The sequence below is a fragment of the Polypterus senegalus genome, chromosome 13 (genome assembly GCF_016835505.1).
Source record: "Polypterus senegalus isolate Bchr_013 chromosome 13, ASM1683550v1, whole genome shotgun sequence".
NCBI classification, from domain to species: Eukaryota; Metazoa; Chordata; class Cladistia; order Polypteriformes; family Polypteridae; genus Polypterus; species Polypterus senegalus.
Genome location: NC_053166.1, coordinates 91239613 through 91261127, shown reverse-complemented (window position 1 = coordinate 91261127; position 21515 = coordinate 91239613). Strand labels below are relative to the sequence as shown.

At 38.1% G+C, this 21515-nt stretch overlaps 1 protein-coding gene across 11 annotated transcripts in view; it reads left to right on the top strand.

The window, feature by feature from the left end:
• The window catches only part of atp2b3b (ATPase plasma membrane Ca2+ transporting 3b), a 577105-nt gene that overhangs the window by 308068 nt on the left and 247522 nt on the right, over positions 1-21515 (top strand). For all 11 annotated transcript variants that reach the window (XM_039774297.1, XM_039774295.1, XM_039774293.1 and 8 more), the window contains exon 5: positions 12345-12470. In XM_039774297.1, coding sequence (XP_039630231.1) covers positions 12345-12470 — 126 coding nt within the window. The remainder of the gene's footprint in view (positions 1-12344; positions 12471-21515) is intronic.

Here is a 21515-nt window from a genome sequence, read left to right as displayed (position 1 = left end):
ACAATGACCCAAAACACAGTTCGAAATCTACAAAGGCATTCATGCAGAGGGAGAAGTACAATGTTCTAGAATGGCCATCACAGTCCCCTGACTTGAATATCATAGAAAAGATTTGAAGCAGACTGTCCATGCATGGCAGCCATCAAATTTAATTGAACTAGGGAGATTTTGTATGGAAGAATGGTCAAATGTACCTCCATCCAGAATCCAGACACTCATCAAAGGCTATAGGAGGTGTCTAGAGGCTGTTATATTTGAAAAAGGTGGCTCAACTAAGTATTGATGCAATGTCTCTGTTGGAGTGCCCAAATTTATGCACCTGTCTAATTTTGTTATGATGCATATTGCATATTTTCTGTTAGTCTAATAAACTTAATGTCACTGCTGAAATACTTCTCTTTCCATAAGGCATGTCATATGTTAAAAGGAAGTTGCTACTTTGAAAGCTCCGCCAATGATAAACAAAAATCCAAAGAATTAAGAGGGGTTCCCAAACTTTTTCATGACTGTATGTGTTGATCTGGTGAGATTAGCAGCTCATCAGTAGTTAGTGCACTGGTTTATTAGATTTTCATTGATACAACCCTGGAATTAATTCAGTCTAATCAGAAATGGTTAAAGACATGGAAACTGTAGGGTTATATTATTTAATTCAGAGGCTGTATGTCTGGATTGAGAGATTAGGTTATTGCAAATTACTATTGATTCTCATAAAGAGATAACAAAGAGTGTTGAAAATATAATCCCTAGAAATACAAATTAATTTTAAAAGAAGAGTGCTGGTATTTACTTTTAACTACAAAATCCAGTTATGACTGTTGATGAAAAGCTCTGAACATTGTAATAGTACATTTCTGACTTCACATTTTACTTAGCAAAAATAAAATCTCTCAACAAGCCTTTCCACTTTTTACTTTGTTCTTCCCATATTCTTTTGCCAAAGTGCACCTTCTGACTTAACCTCTATGTATCCTATATTAAGATAAGAACTTCAGCAGTTCAGTGGTTCTCAACCTTTATTTCTTCAAAGTCCTACAATGACATTTCATGGCCTCCCTACACATGCCATAACATTTACACTCTGGTATTTTTCCTGCTTTCTTAACAAAGATGTTTGTTTTTGAACTTACTTTTATTAACAAAAGCATATTTGCTGATAGTGCTGTTATACTGCTTGTGTTTTATTGAAAACATAAGACAAAATGAATTTTTGTCATTCAAATCAGCCTGTATGTTTGCTTTTTATTAGATAAGTTATTTTGCTTGTGCCTGAATTTCTTAATCATAACACTAAATGAATAGGCATTTTAGGGATTAAATAATAACCACAAATTAATAAAATACAGAATTCATCACTGCATAGAATCGTGTGGGGCCGTGAAAGCAGTCGGGTAATCTGCATGAGGTGTAGCATTTAAAAGTGAGTGCAGTTGTGGCAGTTCTTAATGGCAGTGTGGCATGTCACGTTCTTTTCACTTTTTCTTCTTTGGTCATTTCAAGCAGTTCATTCCCATTCTAACTGCAGGTTAATAGCTACACAGATAGACACAAGTGACCACTAAACCCTAATTTACAGTGTGCATGTGGGAGGATCCATTGACCTCTGTCTGGACATGATGTGCACATTAGGGATGCATTTTAATGCCAGCTGTAAATGTACGCTATCTAAACTATATACAGATATAATGTGTGTATTTATGAAAAACACATTAAGGGGAGTATTTCAGAAAACTGTTTTTTTCCTTTTTATTAATTTTATTGCATTCCATACAAATCAATCAAGTTTTTACAAAAAGAAAAATTGAGTTAAGAACAAATCGATTCCCACCCCTGAGAGAGAGAGAAAGCCAAACGGCATGAAATTTAAGACCTGTAAACATACCTAAATTAATACGTTCTCTGTGCTTTATGAGATTATTTAAAAATATTACTGATTAGATCCTGCCATGTTTTGAAAAAAGTCTGTACGGATCCTCTAACTGAGTATTTGATTTTTCCAATTTCAAATAGTATAACACATCAGTTTCCCACTGACTTAAAAGAGGAGAGTTTGGGTTCTTCCAGTTTATCAGAATAAGTCTGTGTGCCAAAAGTGTAGTGAATGCAATCACAATTTGTTTGTCTTTCTCCACTTTAAACCCTCTGGAAGAACCCCTAACACAGCTGTTAATGGGTTAGGAGGGATTGTGAGTCCAAGGCTGTCTGAAGGTAATTAAAATTTTTGTCCAGAATAATGTTAATTTGGTGCAGGCCCAGAACATGTGACCCAGTGAGGCTGGAACTAGTTTGCAGCGTTCGCAGGTTGGATCATGCCCTGGAAACATTTTGGAGAGTTTTAGTCGAGACAGATGTGCTCGATATATAATTTTGAGTTGTATAATTGTATGCATTGCGCATATGGAGCTCGAGTGAATTCTCTGCATTGCTACTTTCCACTCCTTTTCTGATATATTAATTGAGAGATCTTTTCCCAGTGTCCTCTTGGATCTTTGAAAGGAGGGATTGTAAAATGATTTTATATATTGTAGAGATGGAGTCTAAGTCCTTGAGATTGAGCAATATTTTTCCAGCATGGATGAGGGTGCAAGATGAGGAAAATCTGGAAGGTTCTGTTTAACAAAGTTCCTGATTTGAAGATAGTGAAAGAAATGTGTAGCTGGAATGTTAAATTTGGAATGTAATTGTTCATAGGATGCAAAGACGTTGTCTATATAAAGATCTCTAAGCAAGTTAATTCCAAATTTTTTCCAGATATTAAAATCTGCATATGTTTGTGAAGGTTGAAAGAGGTGGTTCTCTTGCAGAGGTGCCACAGATAGAAGCTTCTCCGTCTTAAAATGCTTTCTACATTGGTTCCAAATTCTAAGTGAATGGAGCACAATTGGGTTATTAGTGTATTGCCGATAACGTGTGTTTATTGGAGCACAGAGCAAGGAATACAAAGAAGTACTGCAGGATTTTACTTCTATTGCGGTCCAAGCCTGTGTATGTTCTTCTATTTGTGTCCAGGTTCTTATGCTGTATATTTGCTGCCCAGTAATAAAACTGGAAGTTAGGTAGAGCCATGCCGCCTTCTGCCTTTTGTCTTTGTAGGGTCGCTCTTTGATGCGTGAATGTTTTGAATTCCAAATAAATGAGGTTATTGTTGAATCTAATTGCTTAAAGAATGATTTATTAATGTATATTGGATGTTTTGAAATAAAAAGGAGCTTAGGAAGAATATTCATCTTAACAGTGTTAATTCTTCCAGCTAGTGTGAGATGAAGGGTTGACCATCTATGCAAGTCTTGTTTAATTTTTTCCATGCAGACAGCAAAATTTTGTTGATAAAGAGCTTTATGTTTACTTGTGATGTTTACCCCTAGGTATTTAAACTGTTCTGCAATGATAAAAGGTAGGGTATCTAATCTAATATTATATGCTTGAGAATTCACTGGAAAGAGTACACTTTTATTCAGATTAATTCTGAGACCAGAGATCTTTTGAAATTCTGTGAGTGCTGCTAAGACTGCAGGCACAGAATTTTCTGGGTCCGATATATACAGTACCATATCATCTGCATATAATGAGATTTTCTGTTCCAGTCCTTCTCTGCTAATCCCCTTTATCTGATCAGTATTTCGACAATGTATTGCCAGTGGTTCAATGGCAATTGCAAACAGCAGTGGTGACAAGGGCATCCTTGTCTAGTACCACGTTCTAGTTTAAAGTAGTCTGAGCAAATGTTGTTGATGCAAACTGAAGCTTCTGGGTTAGTATACAGTAATTTAATCCATGCACAAATGTTGGGCCAAACCCAAACTTCTCCAATGTAGTAAAAGGTATTTCCATTCAATCATGTCGAATGCTTTTCTGCATCCAATGATAATAATATTTCTGGGGTGTTTGATTTAGTTGGTGAGTATATTACATTAAACAGGCGAAGATTTGAAGATAAGTGTCGGCCCCTAATAAATCCAGTTTGGTCTTGTGATATTACCGAGGGAGCACTTTCTCCATCCTTCTAGCTATGATTTTAGAGAGTATTTTAACGTCGTTATTCAGAAGTGAAATTGGTCTGTATGATGCACATTGTAATAAGTCCTTATTTTGTTTTGGAAAAGTGATTAGTGCTTGGCGAAAGGTTTGAGGAAGAGATTGGTTATCTCTGGCTTCTGTAAATGTTGCTAATAGGAGGGAGCTAGCTGAGCGGAGAATTTCTTGTAAAATTCTGCAGGGTAGCCATCAGGGCCTGCTGCTTTCCGCCTTGGAGTGACTTTATAGCATCTAGTAATTCTGATAACGCCAGAGGTTTATCAAGTTCCTCCACACTAAAAGTGTCTATTTGTGGTATCTGTAATGTATCCAGAAATGCATTTAGATTGTGTATTGTCTTCTTTAAACTCAGTAGTATATAGGATTTATAGTAGTCTCTGAAAGTGTGCATTATATTTTTGTGTTGATGATTTTATCTCCGTCTGGTTGTGATTACTGAGATTGTGTTGCACTCTTCTTGCTTGTGAATTTATTGAGCTAAAAGCTTATTAGCTTTCTTTCCATGTTCATAGTAATGACGTCTGGATTTATAAATTAGTTGTTATATTGTATTTCAGAAAACTTAACAGTTATTGCTCACTGTATATAAAATGTTTTTATACTGACTCGGTAGAGGCAGTTAATTAAAAATAAATATGACTTGAACATGTGGGGGTTGGTGACAGTCCAAGCTTAATACCAGAAAACAATACTGATCCTGTCCCAAAACCAGAGAGTGATCAAGAAAAATCAGAGTCAAAGTTCAACGATTTGTTAACTGGCAGTAATAAAGGCAAAGTTCTTTAGCAAAGCTACAGAGGAGAGTTATCCATTATGCTATGATAGTGAAGGAGTAATGTGTGTGATCTTTATACCACCAGCAAACCCGCAATTCTAAAGAATCACAAATCCAAGAATAGCAATCACTTTCTGTTCCTCCGATATTTGGAGGGAAGAAAAATCATGGAGGGTGGGTGCGTCCTGGGGAAGTTTTCATTTAATTAAATAAACGTATTTCTACTAAAGTGGTTTCTTTTTGGAGTCGTGACTCATCTGGTTGTAGTGTTTCAGCAGCGCGTTGTAGGCGCCTGCATTCATTGTTTATATCCATGCAGTCTCGCTTTTGTTTTTATGGCTGTGCGTTAGCTAGAAGTCGTTTGCTGACGACGGCGGATTCAGCGTGCTGAAGTGACCATGGGGCGGATTCGGGCTTGGAGGGCTACATTACTAAACGAAGTTGGTATATGCGGAGGTGTGGGCAGTCGCGTTCAGGCGGCGTGGTAGTGTGTATGGCTTGCTTGTGACCTCTGGCATCTGTGCATATATACAACCTGCCGTGCACGCTTTACCTAAAGTTTAGTTTACAGGTCATGTTGTGTTGCTTGGTGCCACCTACCGACTCTGGGAAGCCGCTGGGTTTGACTCTGGGCGCTGAGGCGAGTCTTGGCGGCGCTATTTGTGCGTCTGGTATCTGTGCATATATACAACCTTCGTTTAGTAATATAGATTACCCTAAAGACGTCACAAATAAGTGCCTTGCAGAGAATTCTGGAATTGGTTTCAGATCAACAAATAAAACAACGCTTCTCAAAATCGCATTGTGTCCTATTTAAAAGCAGAATTACACTTTTGACAGAAGCAAAATACAACAAAAATATGCTTCAAATTCAGAATCATTGGTATTCAAAATCTATTTGATATACATAATAAAAATAATAATAATACATGATAGAGAAGCTATAAAATCATAGTAGTTTTAAATGTTGATGAACCAGTCTGCTTTAAAACCTAACAGGTCTTCTATAGCTGGACTTTAAGTTTTTTGCTACAATTTAATAATTATTTTTAGTCACCTTATGGCTCCCCTGGAAGTTTACTGGGGCCCAGTACTTCTCTGTGGTCCCCCAAGTACTGAACCACTGCTCTAGTGAATACAACAAATAACAAAATTCTGTTTTAGTATGCTGCATGAAGTAGTCTATTTCCACCTGTTACACAGATGACCCCCTGTTTAAGAACAGGCAGTGATTATGCTGTCACTACATTATCTGCATAAAACTGAAAACCATGAAACTCTGTTTCCTAGACAAAGTAGAAAAAAACGCATTAGTTAATTAAAAATAAAGACTGAAACCAAATAAAAACTGAAATCAAATTAAGACAATGTCCAAGAGACCCACCTTTTGTCTAGGGCACTTATGAGAATACTGTATATTATGGTGTTAAATGCTGAACTCAAGTCAACAGAACAAGAACAGATATGTCGGCTTTGCCTGCATTGTCCCACAAGTCATTTACTAGTTTAGCTAGTGCAATTTCTATGCTATGATTTGCTCTAAAACCTGAATTAAACATATCAATAATAAAATGTTTGATCGTGTAATAATTTAACTGCCAAAAAACTGCTTTTTCTTGTACTTTACTTAAAATGGCAGGCACGAAATAGGTCTAAATCTGTCAAAGACAGATGAGTCTAGATTATTTATCTTGAGCAGGGGTTTAACTCATGCCATCTTTAGACAATTTACCTCAGTATCTAATAATGAGTTAACTATGTCAAGAACACAATCAATTAACACATCAGAGACATCTATGCAAAAGCCTGATGGGATTATTGTAGAGTTTTAGTTAAGAAATTATCCATCCATCCATTATCTAACCCGCTATATCCTCACTACAGCTTCCACTACTCTTTCCCATAACTTCATGCTGTGGCTCATCCATTTTATCCCCTTGTAGTTACTACAGTCCTGCACATCCCCTTTATTCTTAAATATCTGCACCAGTATACTTCTTCTCCACTCCTCAGGCATCCTCTCACTTTCCAAGATTCCATTAAACAGTCTATTAAAAACTCCACTGCCATCTCTCCTAAACACCTCCATGCTTCTACAGGTATGTCATCTGGACCAACAGCCTTTCCATATTTCATGTCTTCATAGCTGTCCTTACTTCCTCCTTGCTAATTCATTGCACTTCTTGATATACTGTCTCCACATCATCCAACCTCTTCTCTTTCTTGTTCTCTTCATTCATCAGCCTCTCAAAGTACTCTTTCTATCTGCTCAACACACTCTCCTTGCTTGTGAGTACGTTTCCATCTTTATTCTTTATCACCCTAACCTGCTGCACATCTTTCCCAGCTCAGTCCCTCTGTCTAGCCAATCGGTACAGGTCCTTTTCTCCCTCCTTAGTGTCCAACCTCTCATACAACTCATCATACACCTTTACTTTAGCCTTCGCCACATCTCTCTTCACCTTGCGCCTTAACTCCTTGTACTCTTGTCTACTTTTTTTTTTGCATCTCTCTGACTTCCCACTGCTTTTTTGCCATCCTCTTCCTCTGTTTACTCTCTATATGTGCTTTCAATATTACAAAGTGGAATGTGTCGCAGTTGAGGTGGTTATCGACCTCTTTCACCCTCAGGTACCACGCCAGACACCAGGTAAAGGTATAACTATTATTCTTTATTATAAATATGTGCACCAAGTACCCTCTACTCCACACTACTCATACAACTAATCAACACTACAGCAATCACAATTACTCCGCTCCCAGACACTTAGCCACCCTTCCTCCCAGCTCAGCTCAGTGTCTGGGCTTTACCAGTGTCCTTTTATACCCCCTGACCGGAGGTGGTCCTGCCCCTCAGTCCACAAGTCCTTATCACTTCCAGGTCAGGGTAAAAGTCACTCTCTTCAACCTGGAAGTACGTCATCTCCTGTTCACATGACCAGGGTATAGGGTACATAAGAGTTCACACACCCCCCCCACGGTTCCCAAGGTATCCAGCAGGGCTGTGTATAAAACCTACAAAGTCCATGAGGCCCTGCTGGAACTTGGGGCACGTCCATGCTGACGGGAGAGCTCCTCCTGGGGATGAGGGCCGAAAAGTCTTGCGGACATCCATCACAACTGTTAATTTACTTTTCCTCTATTTATGCTTAGCTCTGCTGCATTTCTTATATTCAGGCACTCTATGAGTCTTCAGTACTGGAGTATGTTGGGTGCAGTTCTCAACTTAGTATTCCAATTTTCCACCTTACTGGTTACATGACTACCTGCATTAGGGAAAGTAGTAAATTCAGACTGGTTATTTGGAATATTAGTAAACCTAGAGGCTGCTGATTTATTACATAACTTTTTTAGCAATACACTGCTCTTTAGTTCTAGTTACCAGCATTTCTAAATTAAATAACACGTAGAAATGATCAGATATACCCCTATCCAAGACCTCATGTCAACTTTTAGTCCTGTTTGAAATGACTAAATTCAGCATGTGTCCTTCCCTTATACAGTATGTAGAGTGGCTGACTTGCTTTCAGAGATCAAAGGAGTGCAGGAACTTAATAAATTCTCTCACTTTAGAGTCACACTGGTTATCCACATGAAATGGTATACAATTAGGATCCTGTTATAACTAGTTATAATATAGGTATTAAGTCTGAGAATTCCTTGATAAAGGATACTTTATATTTTGGAGGTCTGTAAATGATCAATACAAGGGACTACGATACCTTGACTAGCTGCAGCAAGACTCTCTAAAGACGAGAAAGTATCAAAACTGGTATCTTTATAGTTTAATTGGTTCAAAAAAATACTTGCTAAACCTCTTCCTTTTTTACCTTGATGAACAAAAGGGGCAAAATTTTAATTCAAAGGTGTTGTTTCACTTAACATTCCTGCATCATCGCTGCTGAGCCATGTTTCACTTAATGCTACAAAGTTTTCCTTTCACTAATAATATTAAGATTGTAAAATTCAGACTTAAGCGTTGGTAGGCTTTGTGCCCTAGTAAACAAAGTTACCTGAACTATTCTATAATATTTCAGTAATTATTTACCGCTCTGATACTGATCTTTCTGATCATAAAATGGGTCATTATGATAGCAATTGGTAAGATGAATTCATAATTAATTGCAGAATTACAGTATTTGAGGGTTCCTTTAGTGTGCCTCTTTCTCTTGTATGATTTGGCTCAAAAACTAATCAGCACATTGTCATCTTATATCAGGCTTAAGTTTCGAGTTTGGAATTTTTCCGTCCAGCCATTTTAGCTCTAGACCATCTTCCGGAATCTGTGACAGACAGACACACAAACACACGGACATACACACAACCCATCATTGAAATATCAATATTTTCGGTATCAGGGGACCCTAAAACATCGAGATCTGTTGAAAAACAGAAATCAAAATTTTTGATGTGTTAATGCTTTTGATCTTCCCCTGTAGATGATAAGTTATGGTGGAGGAGGGCACAAAGCAAAAAGGTCATGTTATTGCTATAATATTTAATAAAACCACATGTAAGGTCTTGGAAGAACACAACTGAATTGTGGTATTCGAGCATCTTGTAATGGCAATTGGGTTTTTATTTATACCACTTTTTCCAGAAATTTTAGTAAAACCATGATAGGATGATATAATTCTGCAGTGGCTTCACTTAACACAGGTTTATAGTTAACATTAGGTCTAAAGCTACTTAGTCAACAAAGACAGGTGATCTTGTTGGAGAGGACCCAAGGGCTGAACCTATAAGAATATAGGCCATCATATCTGTAGAAAAGTGATCTCTCCCAGAAAATATCCCAGTTGCCAACAAAGCTGATGTTAGCCTCTCACAGAAGGATCTCATCCAAGTGGTCAAGGCCAGGAGTTGACTGCAGGTTGTGCTTACTACATGTGATGTCATGGACAACCAACTATTTAAAGTTTAACTGTTGCATCAATTGGTGTCTGAAATTTCTGAAAGCAAAGAAAGACTTCAAAAGAACTAATAATTCTTTAGTAATGTTTTTAAAATGAATTCCCTTTTGTTACAAAAAACATTTGTTTTGCAACTTCAAGTTTCTTTTTGCCCTTCAAACTTGTTTGATGATCTTAAATGTAGTGTTTTGATCTTGGCTTATTTGACTGCTCTTTGGCACTGTACTTAAAGTACTCTCGGTTATTCTGTGAAATCAGCTATATTTATTAGATGGAACCAGATGTTTCAGATCATATAGTTTACAGTACTTTATGTAACCAAAGAGGAATATTTGTAAGCAGGCTATCAACAAATGGAATATGTGCTACAGAAAATATAACAAATTTAATGTTTGTGTTTATATACAGTAGGTTTCCTTTTGGCATGCAGGAAACTAGTGAAGTTTTCTGGCAGATTAGATAATAAGAAGCTTGTATCTTCAATCACTCATTTAGTTTTTGAACAAACACTTATTCCAAAATGTTGTCATTGTTGGCCATACCCATCCTAGCAATTTTTATAGTTACACAAGACTGGTTTTAAGTCACCAATTAACTTAAAAAGCATGTCTTTGGAATGGGGTGGGAGACATGCAAACTTCACACAGTCAGAATTAAACCCTGTGTGTTGAGTACCATACATACAATTAATTCTAATACATGAAATAGTCATCGGATGATATTTTTTAATTTACATATAATGCAGAATAGTGATGGCACAATATTTTAGAACCTCCTTCTGCCAGCATTGTATTTAAATTTTGCAGCTTCACAAATGTCATGTTGGCCATATTATTGGTGGAGATACATCTGTAGTACTCACTCATCCTGTCAGTCTGCAAGAACATCAAACAACCTTTTCCTTTCCTTCCTTTGGAAACCACCTCTTGGATATTTGCAAACTGTGGATGGCAAGAGTGGTATAACTGTAAGAATGTCAGGGTTATACAGTGCCATATTAGTATGCATAGCACACTTCTTTATCTAGATGAATGTTTTGCTCTAGAAAACATCTCAAAACTGTGTTATATACATTTGTCTTTTGCTGTATTAAAATATACATATTGCCAATTGTCCTTATAGGGATAAAATGATAAAATTATTACCAGGTTCTTGCAATTGTATTCTAAATTTCTGATATTCATCTTAAATGATAACTTTGTAAAAAAAAAAAGTTCTTTCTAAAGCAGATGCCCATGTCCCTCTAGCTCAAGTGCATGTCGAAAAACACTGTTTTCCTCTAATCTAGCATTTTTTTTTCCCCTGTAGATTCAAGTAAAAAGACCATTTTAAAACAGGGAATAAAATATTGGTTTGCTAGGAAATGGGTGAATGGTACTGATAACAGATGGAAAATAAACATTTCTTGTGATGTTCATTTGTCTCATCACCAAATCATGTTTCTAAGCTCTATTAGGTGTACATATAAGGTCTCGAAAACAGACATGTAATTTTGTCTCTTTACTTTCACCATGTTTATACTGATTCATTACCTCCAATTAGACTCTTTATCTCTGTATGCCTATTTTTAAAAGCATACTGCTCTCTAGTGGATGTATTTTACAATAACATTCCCTTACAAAATACTGAAAATTTCTTTTTCAGGCTACTGGGTTCTTCTTCTTAGAGTTTGAATATTCTCTAATTCTGGTTTTCTCCAATTTCCTCCCATAGTCCAAAGACGTGCAGGTTAGGTGGATTGCTGATGCTAAATTGGCCTAGTGTGAGTGTGTTTGCCCTTTGATGGACTGGTGCTGTGTCCAGGTATTGTTCCTGCCTTGATCACTATGCTTGCAGGATTAGCCTCAAGCTCCCCCAAAACAATGTTCAGGATAAAGTGGGTACAGAAAATTGATAGATGTTATGTGTCAAGCATCTTTAGACCTTTCCCACTCAAACAAGTTTAATCCAATTTAGGGTCAGATAGGGGTGAGACCCTGTCTCAGTAGGGCTGGGAGCTAGGCAGGAAACAGCCCTTGAATTTCCACCAGTCAATTCCAGGACCTGTTCACAAACATATAAACTCTCACTGGACTAAATGGGTATTGCCAAATAATCGAAGAAGCACATGTTTGGGAATATGGGAGGAAAACTGGAGAACTCGGCACAAAACACACACAGGCACAGGGAGAACATAAAGATTCTGAGAACATAAAGATTCTATCAGATTTAAATCCATTGATATATGAGGTGGCAGATCTACCAGCTGTGCCCAGAGTCTGACTGTCTAGCATTCTACAAGGGCATATCTTATAAATATCACAAGTTGTATTTTATGTTAAACAGATACTGTATTTTGGCTCTTAATTTTTCCAAACAATTTGAACAATGACAATAATAAAGTGCAAAGCAACAATGGGTGAAAAATTATATTTCAAGGTGCTTCAAAATATCCACAAATGATAATGATATTCTGTAACTTTGGGCAATGTTTTGCCATCTTTATCAGAAAAAAGAAAATACAATGAAAATGCAGTTAATGGACAGCATGAGTCTAGTCAGTTAAACATCTTTGATTCAACAGTAACCATAATTATTAAAATACTCTTATTTTTGGTTAAAATTTTCTTTTCTTGTTACAGGTGACTTACTTCCTGCAGATGGAGTCCTCATTCAAGGAAATGATCTCAAAATTGATGAGAGCTCTCTAACTGGGGAATCAGATCATGTTCGAAAATCAGTGGAAAAAGACCCTATGCTGTTGTCTGGTGGGTGACAGTTTTTAAGAATAAAGAAATGCATTTAATGTCCATTACTTATTTTACTCATACACTATATTTATATTAACATATATAAACAATGTGATTTTTGTCTGATTTGTAAATCATCTGAGTGGATAAACATTTCTAGGCATCAAAATTTACAAATTTTAAAGAATAACACTTTATCTTAACGCGCACACGTGCCGGTCCCGGGACATAACAGCGTTTTAAAAACGTTACAGCCATGTGTGCATGCCTATCTGCCATGCATCTCGACACCCTACCCATCAAATGAAACTTCAAAGTCTCGTCTTCCGATGATATAAACCATTATGACACACAACAACCACAGCACTGACACTAAAGCCTTTTTTACAGAGAAGTACATACTTTTAAGAGTTGACTGTGCCTACCTTTGAAGACCCCTTGCAAGTCAAGCATCAATATTTCCGAGCAGTATTGATCCCATCGTGTGACCGTAAGGCTCCAGCGAATATAATCCAGTAAACGATTTAGGTCCAAAACACACAATACATTCTCAAAGGGACAAAAACTCCAGAAAACGTTTCATAACTTGAGACCACCTACGTAATTTTTTTTCACTTATATTGCTCATATTAGACGTAATTTGTTTCTGTCGGCGATAACCACGCTACCACATGAAACACGGAAGTGTTAGCTTCCGAAAGACACCTAAGTTGGCCAATTACGACGGGTCTGGGGTTGACTGGCACCTCGTATAGCCAACCAGTGTCACAGAAAGCTTGCAGGGTGACGATAGCTCTGAACTCTGGTAGAATCTACCAGTTTGATTGGACACTGTGACTGACACTCAAAACTTACAGCCAATGAGCAGCCGAGCATTTTGATATGTAACTTGCCATACTAACTTGTAAACAAAGCGATCGGAGCTGCGTGAAGGTGGCATTTGTGCCAGTCTGCAGAGTCGGTGCGTGGTTGTTTATTGTGATTTTGCCAAGTTTTTTCGCATTTTAAATATGAATAAAAGTAGAAGTTTAAACGTAAATAAACGCTCGATTAAATAATAGATGCATGTACGCGTTGCGAAAGTATTCAACCGGCCCAGGAAACGTCTAATGGCAGAGAGCGACGTGCCACGCCCTTGTGCTTTCTGCTTGCTAGTGATTGCTGCCATCAAGTGGCACATGGAAAACGCTAAGCTGTGTTGTAACAGTTTGTAAAAGAAATATATATAGTTTGTGTGCATTTTATAAAAAAAAAGTAAAAATAAAAATATAAATATATTTTTGGCCCATAACTTGTATTGACTAGTTTTACATAGAAATGTGTATTTTTGATTGTTTTTATTATGGAATATGAATTTCCATAACTAATAGAGTGACACTGTGTGTAGATATAGATTCCTTTAGGTGTAAGCTTTCAGTAGAACCCTCATTGATATATGTGGGTTGAAGCATTCAAAAGTTATTACACTTTTTCCATATGTTCCAAAATGTGGATAATGGTCCCTCTAAAAAGCCCCTGGGCATGCCCACATAAAACTGGTGTAAAATGTCATTTTACAGGTATTCTTTTCAAATTTGAAATTTGAGTAGTCAACAAGTTATTCTGTTGGTACATAGTGTGTTTCTGTCCCCACCTACCTACTGCAGCTTTATTTTCCTTTATTTTCATAAAAAACTTAGGCGAGAACAAAAAAATTCGTTTTTTTGTGAGTTCTAATGTGCATAACTTTTGATCAGTCACACCTACAGTGATTCTGACTACTAAGGGTGAAACTAGAGAATGTTACCTTTACAAAGAGACCAAACATGTGTTTATACTCCAGATAGTTCAATAACAGCAATGATTCTAATTTGGAGAGGTCGGATTACAAGCGATTTAGCAAAAATGACCCCAAATGATAAGAGGATAATATATAAGAAGAATGCATTTTCTGATAGAATGCTTTAGCCTAACAAGCAAGTCTTTTGCATTAAAAGTGATGGTACCAGGGATTGCTGTAACATTGAAAATTTGTCTGTAGTGATTAAAAAGTGATGGTACCAGGGATTGCTGTAACATTGAAAATTTGTCTGTAGTGATTAGATTTGTCCAGAACTCCATCCCTGAAGAACACCTGATTGGCTTAATTGAACTGAATCAGCTTCATGCTGAATATATTTGTAATCAAATTATGTCACATCTCTCTGAGCTAGGTTACAGCCCTGACAATTTAGTGTGTCAGTGTTTTGATGGTGCTTCTGTCATGTCTGGGGCAAGGCGTAGTGTCCAGGCTTTGTTACAAAACAAAGTTGGTAAGTACATTCCATATGTACACTGCTACAACCACCAGCTTCATTTAGCAGTGATACATGCAATGGAATCAGAACCTCTGGTAAGGAGTTCTTTGACTGGTCAAATTCATTGAACACATTTTGTCACAGACATTATGTTTCACACACATACAATACACCCACACTGAAAAGTCTTCTAGAAATGATGGACCAGTCATTATGATAAAGTCCATTGTCAACAATGAGGAAGCTATAAGGGGCTTCTCTCAAAGTAGAGGCTGACACTGCCCCTTTTGACATTTGCATAGAGGCATGTGGTCTTTTGAAAAAGCAGAATTTCTTCAATACAAGAAAATTCCTCCTTCATGTGCTTGGTGTGCTGAAAACAGCCAATGCAATTCTACAGGAACATGTAGTGGATTTGTGCACTGCTGGGGAGGTGGTGACAGCTTCACTGGCCACATTGAAGGAGATGAGATGCGACTCATTCTGGGAGGTGCAAATCTCTCAGTGTGAAAGTAGACCGACCAATTCGCTCAAAAGGAAATGGAAAGTTAATTCACAGTGTGATGATAGTATTGTCATGTCTATGCCCAGGCATGGTGACTCTGATGAACAAATTGCTCCTAATCAGACTTTTAAAAGGGCTATGTTCAGCATTCTTGATAGAGCTATTGTGGAAATGAAGACTAGATTCTTTCAGAGAAATGTTTATTTATTGAGGGCCACATTGCTTCTCCTGCCAAAATCAGAATTATTTCTTGATCATTCTCTCCTGAAATCACTTCAGGCACTTGCAGGCACAGAGCAAAACAGTATGAGCTTGCAAAATGAAATTGCTGTGGCAAAAGCAATGATGATCAATAAGATGCCAGCTGATGCTAATCTCTGTGAAGCATGAAAATGCATTCAGCAGTACAAAGAGGCCTTCCCTATGTTGCATTCGCTATATATATGTCACAGCACTCATCATTGGTGTGTCTTCAGCTACATGCGAAAAGCTCTTTCTCTACTTTGAACTGCATTCTCACTCCACTCTGCCAAACAATGCTGCATTCAAGGAAGCGAAATTAAGTCATTCTGGCACATGAGAAAAACATCACAGAAAATCTAGACATGAATGAATTTATTTCAGAATTTGCCAAGAGTAACACAGACTGGTCCTGTAGATCATATCCAGGTTAAACACTGGAAACTGATATCCTATAGCCTCCCTAATGACTACAATGAGCCACGTTTCTGTTCTTTCTCTCATATGCTGTATACATTTGAAGTTTATTGATATTTACCTTGTAGATGTAGTTCTACTGTATATTTGTTCACAAAAATTAATAATAAAAGTTACATTGCCTCTGTTAATTTTATTGAAAAATAGGTTATGATTTATGCCACAATTTTTGCTTTTATATGTTATATAAAACTATGTTGTTATTATTATTTGACCCCTACAAAATGGGGTGGATGGATATTTTTGCTCCCCAGACAAGCCAAATGCCCACCCACACATGATGTTCTGGTCACACCTCATAGAAATAGAACAAGCAGTTTTTTGATTCACATTTTATTTTAAGTTTCTCTGCTTTGGATTGCGTCTGCTGTGGCATCTGAGACGCCCTTGAAATAGACTTTTCTCTGGCATCTGAAGTGGACCGTGGAATTGTATGTCTTTTTTCGGTGGTATGGGCATATTCGCGTGTAGCAGGAGAATTATAATGTGTTACATGGTATTATGTACGGAATATGCACCACAGTGAGGTGAATTTACTTTATTTACACTATGTTGGAAAGTTTAACAACACATTCACTGTGTTGCCCAGTCGACACGATACATCAGTGCATCTGCCCTATTGCGAGTGGTAAAACTGCCATTTAAACTAATAAGGTAGACATGGAAACCGGTGTTCTGATAAAACAATAACGCTTAAAACAGTATCGCTTTATATACAACAGATTTTGGCTAATCGATTAAATGTAATTATTTATATCTATTTATAAACTCATAAAGGCAATTATTAAATAATAATTCATATTATTCAATAATTCCTTCCATATAAGTAACTTTTCTCGACTGCCTTCTTCCATGTCCGAAATATTTCTAGACTTCGTCCTGTTCTACCCAACACAGTACTGAAGTATTGATTAATGCCAGAGTCACCTCACGCATAGATTACTGTAATGCTATTCTATCTGGCATCCCACAAAAACTTATCCATCACTTATAACTTCTTCAAAATGCTGCTGCCAGGATAATAACCTGCTGTTTTAAATGAATGAATGATATGATAAGGGATAAAATTGTCTTAAGTGTTAAAGACAAGCATGTGAAAGAAAAACTTCTCAGAGAGCCTGGTCTGACTTTAGAAAAGCCATTGACATTTGTGGAGCTTCAGAGATAGCCAGAGAGCAAATTAATGACAAAATGAAATTAGAAAATGTAGTACACATGCTCATCCACGCACAAAAAGTACAGGCACAGAGCAAACAGAAAACTGTTCAGAATGTGATAAGGAATCAGCATAGAGACAAACATGATAAATTGGTTTCTTACAAGAGAGATAAAGGTGATACAAAATCATGCAACAGGTGTGGGAAAGAGCATTGTCTCAAAACATGTCCAGCATATGACCTGAATTGCAGAAACTGTGGCAAAATGAACCATTATGCTAAAATGTGCAGGTTTAAAGCAGAACAGTCTCCTCAGACTGTTGATGTGCTGTTTGTTGAATCTTACAGTGTTCCCAGTTGAATGTGCTACAGACAGCTGAAAATGGAGCTTGGCATGAGATCTTGTCAGTTCAAGGGGTTCCAGTACAATTTAAAGTGGACACTGGTGCAGATGCCAATGTGATGTCAGTAATACAATTTCAAAGAATCAAGGAAAATATTTCTTGAACCTACCAAAACAAAGCTGCATCAATCTTAGGGAGAGAAGCATGTGAACATTGAACCTAGTCAAACGAGTTGACAAGTTACAAGTGCACCTACCAGCAACCATACAAGAGTTAGTGAGCATGTATCCTGATGTATTTCGGTCTGGGGAATTCCTCGTGAACATCACATTCATATTGATCCAGAGGTGACACCAATTATACACAGCTGTCGGAAAATTCCATTCGCTATTATGGACAAACTGAAAGAAACACTACGCCATCTAGAAAAGCAAAATGTTATCACACCAGTAACAGAACCGACAAAATGGGTTAGCAGTCAGGTGATTACAGAAAGAAAAATGGCAAACTCCGAATATGTCTAGATCAACGTGAGTTGAAGAAGGCTATCAAAAGGCAACATTACTCCATACCAACTCCCAATGAAGTCCACAGCAAACTGGCTGGAAAAAATATTCACCATTCTTGAGAACAGGATGAGCACTGTCAGAGCCCTACAAAATGACCTCCAACAGGCCACTGGTGTGAATGTCTCTGATCAAACAACCAGAAAGACTTCATGAGGGTGACCCAAGGGCCCCATGTCCTCTAATGGGCCCTGAGCTCACTGCCCAGCAGCATGCAGCTCGATTGGCATTCGCCATAGAATACCAGAATTGGCAGATGCACCACTGGTGCCCTGTGCTTTCACAGATGAGAGAAGGTTCACCCTGAGCACGTGACAGAAGTGAAAGGGTCTGGAGAAGCCATGGAGAACATTATGCTGCCTGTAACATCATTCAGCATGAGCACTTTGGTGGTGGGTTAATGATTGTCTGGGAAGGCATATCCATGGAGGGTCACACAGACCGCTACAGGCTTGACAAAGGCACCTTGGCTGCCATTAGGTATCAGGATGAAATCCTTGGACCCATTGTCAGACTCTATGCTGGTACAGTGGCTCCTGGTGCCGACAATTCCTGGCCTCATGTGGTGAGAGTATGCAGGCAGTTCCTGAAGGATGAAGGAATTGATACCATTGACTGGCCTCCACACTTTCCTGACCTAAATCCAATAGAACACCTTTGGGACATTATGTTTTGGTCCATCCAATGCCACCAGGTTGCACCTCAGACTGTCCAGGAGCTCAGTGATGCCCTGGTCCAGATCTGGGAGGAGATCCCCCACAACACCATCTGTCATCTCATTAGAAGCATGCACTGATGTTGTCAGGCATATATACAAGAACACAGGGGCCATACAAACTACTGCGTACAATTTTGAGTTGCTGCAATAAAATTTTGGCAAAATGGACTAGCCTGCCACATAATTTTTCACTTTGATTTTTAGGCGTCTTTGAATTCAGGGCTCTGTAGGTTGATCATTTCATTTCCATCAAGCGATGTGGCATTCTTTTGCTCCTAACACATTACCCAGTCTATATCAGTATAGATATCCAGGAGGATTTCTTTTTCCCATTGAGATCTGATGTGTTTTCAAAGTGTTCCTCTAATTTTTTTGAGCAGTTTATATATATATACTGTATATATATACATATATATACATATATATATATATATATATATACATATATATACATATATATACATATATACATATATATATATATATACATATATATACATATATATACATATATACATATATATACATATACATACATATATACATACATATATATATATATATATATATATATACTAGCTGGAGTACACGGCGTTGCCCGGCAATCTATAACTGGTCGATTTCCCAAATGAAAGAAACAAAACTGGAGGCGTGACCACGGGGGGGCTGGGGTGTGCACTGCCCCCTAGAGACAAGCCATGCCCACCCTGTAAAATGCTCTGTCTGTCCAATGAAAACTCTGGAGAAGAATAACATTTGATTTTCACAGTTCACGTTGCCGCACATTTCGCAGCACGTTTTGAACCTGTTGACCGCATTCTTTAATTAAAACTCCGTATACGTTCCATTCTTCTTTTATTTTCTGGTTGGTAACATCAAAGGCTATGCATAGGTGACTTATTAAAAAGCAGACATCTTCAGCCTCTGTCCCTCCGCAAGCTGCTGGCTCCACGGTTGAGCCCAGCACCGCTGCTACCAACACGGAGCACAGCGCACCCACGTCGGGAACTGAAACTCCAAAAGATGTAGATAAGCTTACACAATCCTCCAGCTCTGTGCCCATGTCAAGTACTCCAAACCTCTGCCTTCAACAAAATGTACAGTCCGGTTTGCCTGACTTAAATATGGATAGCCCATCCCAGCCCATTTTAATTAATTATCCCAAGCGCACATTCGGAAAGCCACTCAGATGTTTTAGTGCAAGCTGGTATCAGTCTCGACCATGGCTTGAATATTCTATTGTCCGTGATGCCAGCTTTTGCTTTGCCTGCCGCAAATTTAGTGTTTCCACTTCGGACCGCGAGGAGATATTCACCAAACACGGCTACACTAATTGGAAAAAAGCTCTAGAAAAAGACGGTGGCAGCTTCCATAAACACGTGTCTAGTAGTCTGTCCAGCACGTCAGAGCCATGTCTGCATGGCAAGAGTATCGGCACCGGGCAGAGATGGGTGAAAGCATAGTTCAACTACTGAGTCCAACCCAGATAGATTAAAAGTGATGGTACCAGGGATTGCTGTAACATTGAAAATTTGTCTGTAGTGATTAGATTTGTCCAGAACTCCATCCCTGAAGAACACCTGATTGGCTTAATTGAACTGAATCAGCTTCATGCTGAATATATTTGTAATCAAATTATGTCACATCTCTCTGAGCTAGGTTACAGCCCTGACAATTTAGTGTGTCAGTGTTTTGATGGTGCTTCTGTCATGTCTGGGGCAAGGCGTAGTGTCCAGGCTTTGTTACAAAACAAAGTTGGTAAGTACATTCCATATGTACACTGCTACAACCACCAGCTTCATTTAGCAGTGATACATGCAATGGAATCAGAACCTCTGGTAAGGAGTTCTTTGACTGGTCAAATTCATTGAACACATTTTGTCACAGACATTATGTTTCACACACATACAATACACCCACACTGAAAAGTCTTCTAGAAATACGATGGACCAGTCATTATGATAAAGTCCATTGTCAACAATGAGGAAGCTATAAGGGGGCTTCTCTCAAAGGTAGCAGAGGCTGACACTGCCCCTTTTGACATTTGCATAGAGGCATGTGGTCTTTTGAAAAAGCAGAATTTCTTCAATACAAGAAAATTCCTCCTTCATGTGCTTGGTGTGCTGAAAACAGCCAATGCAATTCTACAGGAACATGTAGTGGATTTGTGCACTGCTGGGGAGGTGGTGACAGCTTCACTGGCCCACATTGAAGGAGATGAGATGCGACTCATTCTGGGAGGTGCAAATCTCTCAGTGTGAAAGTAGACCGACCAATTCGCTCAAAAGGAAATGGAAAGTTAATTCACAGTGTGATGATAGTATTGTCATGTCTATGCCCAGGCATGGTGACTCTGATGAACAAATTGCTCCTAATCAGACTTTTAAAAGGGCTATGTTCAGCATTCTTGATAGAGCTATTGTGGAAATGGAGACTAGATTCTTTCAGAGAAATGTTTATTTATTGAGGGCCACATTGCTTCTCCTGCCAAAATCAGAATTATTTCTTGATCATTCTCTCCTGAAATCACTTCAGGCACTTGCAGGCACAGAGCAAAACAGTATGAGCTTGCAAAATGAAATTGCTGTGGCAAAAGCAATGATGATCAATAAGATGCCAGCTGATGCTAATCTCTGTGAAGCATGAAAATGCATTCAGCAGTACAAAGAGGCCTTCCCTATGTTGCATTCGCTATATATATGTCACAGCACTCATCATTGGTGTGTCTTCAGCTACATGCGAAAGCTCTTTCTCTACTTTGAACCGCATTCTCACTCCAC